At 30.5% G+C, this 11,051-nt stretch overlaps 1 protein-coding gene across 2 annotated transcripts; it reads right to left on the bottom strand.

The window, feature by feature from the left end:
* Positions 1-5,231: 5,231 nt before the first annotated feature.
* LOC110627198 (probable WRKY transcription factor 29) lies at positions 5,232-6,678 on the bottom strand. Of its 2 annotated transcripts, none has more exons than XM_021773486.2 (3): positions 6,211-6,678; positions 6,002-6,115; positions 5,232-5,874 (listed from the first exon to the last, which is right to left on the bottom strand). In XM_021773486.2, the coding sequence occupies exons 1-3, from the start codon at positions 6,591-6,593 to the stop codon at positions 5,436-5,438; spliced, it is 936 nt and encodes a 311-aa protein (XP_021629178.1). In that variant the 5' UTR covers positions 6,594-6,678; the 3' UTR covers positions 5,232-5,435. The 2 variants fall into 2 exon arrangements, with proteins under 2 accessions (XP_021629178.1, XP_021629168.1); XM_021773476.2 differs by having other exon boundaries at positions 5,233-5,874; positions 6,002-6,118.
* Positions 6,679-11,051: the final 4,373 nt, after the last annotated feature.

Consider the following 11,051-nt stretch of genomic DNA (forward strand, 5'->3'; position numbering starts at 1 on the left):
AGGCTTGACCCACATACTGAAGCAAATCCAGGAACTTATCTGTAAACTCGTCAACACTCATCTCGTCTGTCTGTCTCAACTGCTCAAATTCTATTACTTTCATCTCCCTGGAGCTATTAGGAAAAGCCCACCCTGCAAACTCATTGGCGAACTCTCCCCATGACATACTGTTCATCCTGGGCTCCATATAATTCTTGAACCATTCTCGAGCTTTCTTACACTTAAGTGTAAACCCCGCCATTTCTATGGCTCTGCTATCATCTGCTCCCAACTCATCAGTGATCATCTTCACAGTTTTAAGATACTCAAATGGATCGTCTCCTGGATTGAATTTAGGAGCATCCAATTTCAAGTACTCTGTCATTTGCACCTTACCTCCAGATGAGCTAGGTTGATGTCTTTCAATAACAGGGGCTACTAGTTCTGGTTGTGGTGGTGGAGGTACTGGGTCATTTAGCTCTGGGTGTGCTGCACTTGGATGGGTAGGTGAGGATGGATACATAGGATATGGTGGGTAATAATGAGGATAAGGCATATATGGCATGTAAGTAGGATATGGGACAAAACTCGAGTACTCCGACATACCTTCCATCGGATACCCTGGGTCCTGAGGAAAGGCTGGATAACCAAACCCTGAGGTTTGAGTGCCTCCCTGCGACTCTCCCATACCTTCGTCAAATCTGCCTATACTCATGCTTTCATCAATCGACTGATCAATCTCCATAGCCTCCCTCACTTCCGCTGATCTTCTTCCTCTCACTGTACCTCTTCTGCTCTCGTCAACAGACCTTCTAGGGTCTATGGACGTATCTTCCCTGCTAGATCTCTGTGATCTTGCCCTTGGCAATGCAGGAGGACGAGCATCTATTCTCTCATTATCTGGTGGAACTCCAATCAATCGAGCTGATCGACGAGTTTCTCGCATTTTAACTCTGAATAAACACAGCACATAATATAGCATATCAGCATATCTTTACCTCACATAACAAGAAAGCACATGCATAAATCATAACATCAAATAGACAGGACGCAACATCCTATCCTAGTGGACATGCTTTCCTATTGTGCTTGACCTCCTCTAACCACTATGCGCCCAACACTCTCTCTATAGGTCCGATCATGTGAACCTTGGGCTTTGATACCAATCTGTAATGACCCCAAAATGGACCGTCACTGGCGCTAGGATTCAGGTCGGCTTAAGACCGCCAGAACCCGTAGCAAGCCTGCTATACTCTCTGTGTACCTGTACAATCTCATACATGGTCATACATTTTCTGTGAAAATAAAACTTTTCTCTGGACCAAGACTTAACCTATGCATGCACTATCTCTGTACCCCTGACTAGAGCTTGCTCTAGATGGGTTATTTCATACCTGTTAAGCCTGGTTTTTCACATACTCACTCTAGCCGGGTATTACAGCAGTTACCTCACTGCTGGTCTCTACAGTCTCCCAAGTCTGATCAAACTAAGCATAGTTTTTATAACTCTCAAAACTACCCTAAGATACTCCTAAAAGTATATAAGAAAACATGTAGAAAATGGACTGAAATTGGCTAGACAAGGGACTTTCGGCGGCAGGTTCGTCAGCCGAAAGTCCCTTACAAATCCGAAAGTCCCAACTTTCATAAGTAGGTTAAGCTGTCAAAGGTGACAGCCTTCATAGGCAAGTTCGACGACCAAACCTGAATTCTTATGCAAATGCAGAACCCAATTCTACATTCTGTCACAACCCAAAAACTCTACCACAACTACATGCAAAGGCTAAAAACTAAATCATACCATCATAGGAGATCCAAAATGACTAAAACAATGGGAAACATTAGCATGCATCCATGTAACAAGTGATTCTCGCATTAAGCACAACTCAATCTCAAGAAACATCAAAACCTTGCATGCATCTAACCAACAACCCAAATGAAAAACAACCTACTCTAGCCCTTCAAAGCAACAGAAAAACAACGATTAAAACTTACGTATTAAGGAAAGCAACACCAACCATAGGTTGGAGGAGGAAGAGGAGGAAGTAAAGTGGTAAAAGAGATCCCAACTTCCAAATCTTGAAATCTAAAGGTAAAACTTCAAAATAAAAAGAGAAACCATAACTTATTTGAAGGATTTTAAGGATTAAAACTCAAAGGTATCAAGGATAATATTTAGCTCATCTATGCTCGAAAAGGGAGAAAGATTTCTCTCCATTTTGGGCTGGAGCCCTTTTTATAGGCGCGTCTGCCACCTAATGTTCGATAGCCAACCTGGGAGGTTCGGTAGCCGAAAATTAGAACTTTGGAATTTTTTTTAAATACTTAAATTTTTTTTTGTAAAAACCCATTTTGCGCATCTTAAAATTTTCAGCTTCAAGATTTTCAGCTTCAAGATTTTCGATTCTAACAGAGATTCTGTTGGGATTTTGAAATTTCGATGCTGGAGTTTAACCGTATATTACACAAACCCAGATCCAGAATCAGAACCAAACTCTGGTTGTTTGAATTTTAGAAACTATACTTGAAATCAAATCCTAGTATAGTTTTGATACTGTTCTAAGCAATTTCGGTATGATTCTGGTTCGATTTCGATTCTTATTTGGTTCCTTTTCAACTTTAATTTAATTTTAATTTCAGTTTAAATCTTATTTGTTGCATATAAGAATCAAAGACCAGCGGAGAGGACCTCTGATGCTATACAAGACTCGCCCAAAGTAGGCAGTGTGCTGTTACCATAAGACTGAGTCACGTAGCAAGGATCTGATAAAGTAATCCACAGTCTCATCAGTAGAAAGGAAGATCCGGACGACCCGAACGACCATGGTACCCAAATCCAAAGAGAAAAGGAGATTTGGACACTTCAGGACAGGTCGGCCTCTGGTCAGACAAGACTCGTCCTCATAACTTCAGGGCAAGACTCTATAAGGAAGTTATCATTAACGGTTACAATCTAGTAGATGATCCCTTTCATGCCTTTGATTACGAGATTTTCGACCAATTAGCCAGTGAAGATCTTTTACCAACAAGTCGGCCACATTATCACCGGATTATCAGGAGATACTATATTTATACTTATCTTCTAATAGTATAAAAAGAGAACGATTACAGAGGTAAATATACTCTATTCTTCCATACAAATACTCTCAAGTTCTTCATTTATTATTTTCTCTAGTTTACTAAGTTGAGCATCGGAGTAGTTGTCGTGGACACCCACCATCTCACTTTCTTTTTCTTACAGGTTTAGCCAATTACAGTATAGTTTCATTTTGGCCGCATCATAATTTTATTTTTACCACCATCACATGTAATTAAGGTTATTCTTAAAATAATAATTAAAATAACTGAATTTTTCATTAGTAAATATTAAATTATAATTCTATTAATAATATTTTATTTTTACTTATACTAATTAATAATATTGAGCTTATAATTTCTTTTATTATATTATAATTATAATTTCTTTTATTAATAACATATAAGTTAAGATTAAATAATATTTAAATTTTATTTTCCTATTAATTTAACTAAAACTAAATACTGAAACTAAAATTTATGTTTTATTATTTATTAAATTTCGATTCAATTTAATTAGTATTTTTAAATATATCACAAGTTCTATTCTATTAATCTAAATATTCTCCCCTAATATTATACGAGTGACATGTAACCATTTTTTTCTTACTTTTTATTTTATTTTATTTATTTGAAGACACTTTAATTTTATAATTTTTAAAAAATAACAATGAATAATTCTACTTTCATTTTAATTTTTATTTTTAACTACAACACAGGTTGCCCATTATATTGGAGATAAAAAAAAATATATTTTTCTAATTTAAAAAAAAAAAAATATTTCACATGCCGAGTTTGAAATCAACAATATTCCCGGTCTTATCATCGGTGGAAAATAAAATAAAAAAAAAATTGTGCATGCATTTCAAACGGTTTGATAATTTAGCAGTATGTATTTATATATTTTAATTGTCACCTAATCAGTACAAACAATTTGACTCCATATATAATTTAGCCACTTTTTCTTTAACGCAAAATATTTTTAAAATTTTAAAATATTTAGATACTGAAAAATTAATATTGAATAATAAAAAATAAATTATTAAATTATTTTTCACAGTTTTAATTATTTAATATTTTTTTATACGTATTCGGTGCAATTAAGAGCACTCAACTAATAAAAATGTGATATATTATTATATTTTTAATTTATTTATCAAGTGCATAAAAATTCAAATGCGTGTAAAAATTTCTGTGGCATATATAATTTTTTTCTATTTTAAATGACGAAGTCAAAGTAGTGAGGAAGAAAAATATTAATTTCATTGCTTGAAGCAGGAAAATGCAAAACTTATCCTATATTCATATTCCAATTCAATTAAAAAATAGCCAGTGTCGTTTTCTCTCACAGAACGACGGTGGAGTAGTGTCAAATTAGTGCCATAATTTGATTAGAAAATTCTTCCTAATATCCAACTTGGTTGCCTTTGAGTGAGATTTTTTTTTTCTTTTACATTGAATTTCAAATTCATGACCTATTAATTTCACTATTTCAGTTCTAAAAATTATTCTAATATCGATATGATTGCTTTAAATTAATCTTTAAATTATTAAAACTGCAAAATTTACATTTGTTTTATTCTGCTTATTTAAAATCAAGAATTTTATAAAAAAAATAATTTAATTGATTTTTTTTCTATTAAATTTTTAATTAAAGAATATATATTCTTTTAAATTTGAAAATTTTTTATTTTAAAAATTTAAAATAATATATCGTTTGAATTTTCTTTTAAAAATGAATTATTTTAAGTTGTAACCAGCCTAACTTGCTTGTCCAAATAGAAAAGCTAAAAAGATTTGGTACAGTGGTTTTTGGGTATATTAGTATTGGAAACTTGATCTTTTATAAAAGGGCTATTGAAGAAAAAATTCAAATTTCATGGTAATTTATATTTATATTTAAATTTTTATATTATTAATAAAATATATTAATAAATTTTTTATAAATATTTCAATTAATTATATATAAATTTTAATGTAAATATTTAATTTAATAATTATTTAGTTTATACTTAATTCACCCATAATTTTATAATATAACCATGAATACTTTCAAAATATACAATTATTGTATACTTTCTGTCTGATATCTTGAAACCACCAATCTCTTTTATGGATATGAACTATATATATAATTTTTTTTTTCATTTTCCTTTAATTATAAAGAGGAGAATGGAACATCATCCTGGGAAAATTCCATGTTTATATGTAGCTAAAAATTAAACATCAAATTTCACTTGGCATGGTTAATTATCAAAGCAAAAACATTAATTGTTTCCTTCGATTGATTATAGACTATACAAAACTAAGATTGCAAGACCAAAAAGAAGATTATGTTATAACTGTGATCATGCTAATGGCCTTTGATGAATTCACAAGGATTAATCAACTGTAGCTGCGAATCCATGTTCCATATTCAGCTCTTCAAAATCCTCAAAGCTTGGAAATAAATCGTCGCTGAAGATTATGTCTGGCATCACAATTTCATTGCTAATCTGTTCTTCTTCTCCTTCTTCTTCATTCTTGATTCTCACATCTGGCACCAGTTCATCCTTGGAAGCCATTGAAAGGGTTGTTGAAGAAGGAACTGTATCCAAACATTCGTCTTTGATTATTGGGGAATTGGGTTCGTTAGATATCGCTTGTTTGGCCATGGAGGACTTAATTCTGGTGGTGCCAGCGAGGGAGTTTCTGCGAGTTGGACGGGCATGGCTGTGCTCAGCAGTATAGGTTACGATGAATACTGATGGATCTGCACTACTTCTTTCTACATGTTTTCTAGCCAAACATCCCTTTAAGCTGCTACACCTATAGTAGTTCCTGTTCATTGTTCACCAAGGTAAAGAAAGAAACAATCATTTCTAGTCTATACATTGCAATAGATTCAATTAAGGGATCGTTTGGGTCATTCATATCTTGCTTAGCTCAAATGGAGGAGAAATTTTACCTTGGATATGGAGATCCCTTGATGGGTTTCTGCCCATATTTTCGCCAAGCCCACATATCAGATGAGAGACCATCTTCTGTAACATGATTAACCACCCTTTTCTGCTGATTCTTCCTGCTGAATCATGAAATTACAACGAACCCGTGAGATCAAATTCTGAGGAAATTCTAAGCAAATTTCGTTAAACTACTCCTATAAATATTACTGACCTCCTTTTTGATTTGGCTGCCACGGCAGTGTCACTACTGCTTCCAGGTGCAGCAGATTCCGAACGAGGATGTTTCTTTTGCAGTTTCTCAGGCTCTTTCACCTTACAGATGGGAAGAGACACGGAACTTGTGACATTAACGTCGCTTGAGCTGGAAATGGACTCCTGGTGCAACGAACACAAGGGCTCGTAAATGTCTTCCTGTCCATTATAATCTGTTGTGGTATCAAAGATTTCAGGGAAACTAAAAAGTTCATCTGGATCTAGATTCAGAGGAGTGAACAGTGGTGGTGAGTCGTTCATGATATTAGCAAAAGCTTCACTGCTGCATCCTCTCACAACAGCTTGCAGATCCCAGTCTTCCATGAAAGTAAACTGGCCCATCAACCAAGATTACAGTGTAAACACAGAGAGAAAAGAGGCGCTGACTTTCTGATTGGGAGGATGGAAAATGCAAAAGCAAAGAGAAGAGAAAAAATGCACCAGAAGATATTAAAAGTAGGGTTTTATTTATATGTTGAAGAAGAAGACTTTTCAAAGCTGCTGTGTTGGGAGTCTCATCTTTTTCCATTTAAACTGGTTTTGGCCTTTTTATTTTATTCATTGTTTGCGTTTCTATTGGGTTGACTTTATTAAAATGTCAAAGGCATAGTTTACAATATGGACCGATAATTTGGAAGTTTGCATAAACCCCACAATTAAACCCAGCAATTATGATCAATAAGCCATGGGAACTCTAATTATTCCTCCTTATTTTCAATGAATCCTACTGTCATTCTAGGCAATCTCAAAGAAGAATATGCTCCCTCCTCTCACTTCTGTTTGTTTTTTAGGATTTTTGTATGATAATTAATGAATTTTTTTTCATTGCAAAAGAAAACGTTTTTTTAATAATTAAAAAATCATTAAATTCTTCACATTGTAGCAAAATATCACTTAATCTGATTAAATTATCCTTTATCTCACTTAATTACTCCATTATTTAATATAAACAATTCTCTTTTTATTAAGTTACTAATAAAAAAATATAATAATTAAAAGAGAAAAAGTAAATAACAAGCAGATTCAAAATAGCACTAAGCCATTATCAAAGGAGACAATGTGACAGAGTTTTTGTGGGAACAATAATTATCAAACACATCTATGCAGTTCCGAAATAAATTCAATATCACCAAAACTGTCATCGAATGTATCAATACAGTTTCGAGATAAACTTAATACGACCAAAATCATCGAGCTTTGGCTTTTCTAGACCTGCTCTATCCTTTTTTATCTCTCTATTTAAATTCTATCAATGCTTTATTGCGTCTTTCTTGTTACGGGGCAATATTGTGCAATTCGGTTGGACAAGTTGTTCAAGGCCTGGTGGGATTTTTATCTCTTATGATTGCTGAAGCATTAACCCTTCATGAGACGCTTCTTTAATTGGTCTGTAATCTTACAGCTCATTGTAAAACTCGTCCCTTACTAGGGTTGCATATTTTACTACTAGTTCTACCCTTTAGCATTTTTTGCTTGATGTCAATCTATATTGAGTTTCTAAATTCTGATGTATGATCAGTTTTCTAATGTTTTTTTATTTTTAAAATAAAAAACTATTAATTGTGAGTTGATATTAGGAATTTCTTATTAATAAAAAATATAACTTGAGAGTCAATATATTAATTTTTATTAGAAATAGAGAAATTAATTTTTTCGTATCTCTCCAAATTAAATTGAAAATTACTTTTATATTTTATAAAGATTGAAATGAGTGATAAATCAGTAACAAATAAATTTAAACCTTAATTAATTTAAAATAAAATTTATTTTCTTTAATCTTATTTATTTTTAAAAAATTTATTATCTCTAAGCTTTATTTATTTATGATTTACAACTGTCTTAGATATGGGTGACGCAAGTGCCATTAATAAATACTTGAATTATTATTTTTTTGTTTTTATAGTTTGGCAACCGAATAAATTTCATGTGAGATAATATTTATTTAGTTTGATTTCAGAAAGAATGGAGACGGAGGTAGGAGAAAAAGAAATGGCTAGAGATTGGGTAGTACTTGAGAACTCGTCATTAAGAATGTAGAAAAAGACTTTGGTACTATATAAAGCTTTCAAATGAAATATTTTTTAAAAAATTATCATACGCTTTTGGGTGAATATATCCTACCAATAATTTAATAATATATTATTCAAAATTATCGTAAATATCATATTTAAATTTTATTTAATAATACTTTATTAATCAAATTTATATATATTTAAAATATGCATAAAATTAAATTTTTATGTATTTTCAATTAAAATCGAAATAATTAAATAACCAATGAATATTAAAATTAGTGTTTCGATATTGATATCTCTCAAAACAAATTAAAAATTTTATTTTTAATTATAAATGAAATAAATACTTATGAAAAATATTTTATTTTTAATAAATTAATTAATAGGAATAATCGCATATAAAAAAAACGACCAAGTCAAAAAAAAAAAAAAAAGAGAAAAATGGTTAAAAAAAGAGTCGGTTAGGGCTACCAACTTGCAAGAATTTTACGCTCATATACGGATGTTACGTGAAGATAGGGGAAAACCCCAACTGGGATTTTATGAATAGGACCACCAACTAGCCACCCCTTCCAATATCTCATCTTATTTATTGCATTTAAGGTGGACGAAAATCGGTATTAATTATTTTATATATATTTAATCAATTAAAATAAAAATATATGTATATATACTTTTTATCAAAATTTAATATATATTATAATAAAATTTATTATTATTTTAAAACTCATAAATTTAGTCTGATGATAAGTACATCCGAATAAATATGGGAGATGTTAGGTTGAATCCTTATTTTTATTTTAGTAATTATCAATTATCCGTCCCCATCTTCGCCTTGGCTACAAAGCCTAATTGCACCCACAGTATGGCTATGGCCTATGTTTAGGGAGCTGAATCAGACATCCATGCTGTGTTTTCACTTTCTTTTTTTATTTTATTTATTTATTTAAGATTTTTCCCAGAAATAATTGAATGCAGACGGACTTGGTCTATAAACAGTAAGCAACTACTGGCATGGTTAGGGAATTGAAAGTCTTGGATTGGACTGTACCACGCGCAAAGATGGTACCTAAATTTATCATTTGGGGTAATTAGCTGGATTTTCTTTTCTTTTTTTTTTAAAAAAAAAATTGAAAATTGCATGAGAAAATCAAGTCTTTGTTTGGTTTTTTTTTTGTTCAAAAATTTACGCTTGAAAATTTGAGCTTCTTTTTTCCTGTTTCTCATAATATTTATAAGGATTAACTTCTACCCACCATTTTAATTTAGGTGAGTATATTAACAGTATTTCTCAACTTCAATTTAAATTATTAAAATATTTAGATATCAATATAATTATCACTAAAATATTTATTATTTGCTAGAAACTATAAACAGTGAAATTTTATTTATTATTTCTCAACTTCAATAAACTATAGTTTAATTTTTTACATGATAAACATTTCTATATTATCTTTAAAATTTTTTAAAAAATATTTATGATAAAATTATAAATTGTGTTTATATTTCTTTTACTTTTTTATTGTTCATTTTAATTTTAATTTTTCATTTATTTATATTCTATTTTTTAATAAAAAAATCATATATTTGAAAGCAATTTAATATTTTTATAAATATAAAATTATTATTTAGTATGTCATATTAAAATTGAATAATTATTATTTTTAAAAAATAGTTATATTATTGTCACTTGTATTACTTTTTAATTCAATTAGCTAAAATGAATTAAATAAATTCTGTTCAAAATTTTCTTATTTTTCTCCATCTCTCTTGTTACTTTAGGGAAAGCCTAATTTAAATTTTATCATTTGTTTTGGCCTCCACTACCCGTACCGGGTAACTTTACACCTCCTCCTCCTCTCTCTGACCGTGGGTTTTACCTTTTCTTCATTAGTGGAATGTAAATAATATTTTATTGGTGTTCTTATTATTTTTAATATATCAAGGCAAGAACAGATAAGACATCCACAACTATAATTATTGTATTAGAGTACTATATCATAAAACCTGTTAATCTCTAGAGTTAACTGTAGTCCTGCAATTAAAAGTGAATAATATTCTATTAAATCGAAAAAGTTAATTAAAGTAAATTAATTTAAAATTTTAGTTTAATTTTTTATTTATTTTAATTCGGTTCGGTTTTATTTTTAATTTTAAATTTTTTAATTATTTTGATTCAGTTTAATTTTAATTAAAAAAAAATAAAAGAATCGAACCGAAACTAATATAGTATATTATTTTTAATAATAGAGAAAGATTAGATATATTAAAATTAAAATAATTCAATTAAATTTTAAAATATTAAATTTATTAAAAATTTAAATTAATCAAATCAAACTGAATCAAATCGAATCGGATCAGTTCGATTCGATTCAGTTTTTTATCAAAATCAGTTCGGTTCAATTTTTATAAATACTAAAATTTCGATTCGCCCCTACCTGCAACTCTAGAATTAGGGGAAAGGGATAACCTACTAGAGTCTAGTAAGTAGAAATATAATCATAAAATAGTTTAATAAGATACATGATCGTATGAATACATCACAATACAAACAATTCATATCAAAATAAACTTATCACCAGTAGCCCTCCATAATTTTAATAGTGTCTAGTCCACAACGAGTACTCCTCAGTACTTTCTCTTAAACATAACATAACATATCAATAGTGCCATAAGCGTATAATGGGCACCCTAATCTTTCCCTTACATAATGCTAGGGGCGTAGAATAAGCAACCCTAATCTTTCCATATCCGTCATAACATATCATAACATGTTCGAGTGCTA

Source organism: Manihot esculenta, chromosome 1, assembly GCF_001659605.2.
Source record: "Manihot esculenta cultivar AM560-2 chromosome 1, M.esculenta_v8, whole genome shotgun sequence".
Classification (NCBI taxonomy): Eukaryota; Viridiplantae; Streptophyta; class Magnoliopsida; order Malpighiales; family Euphorbiaceae; genus Manihot; species Manihot esculenta.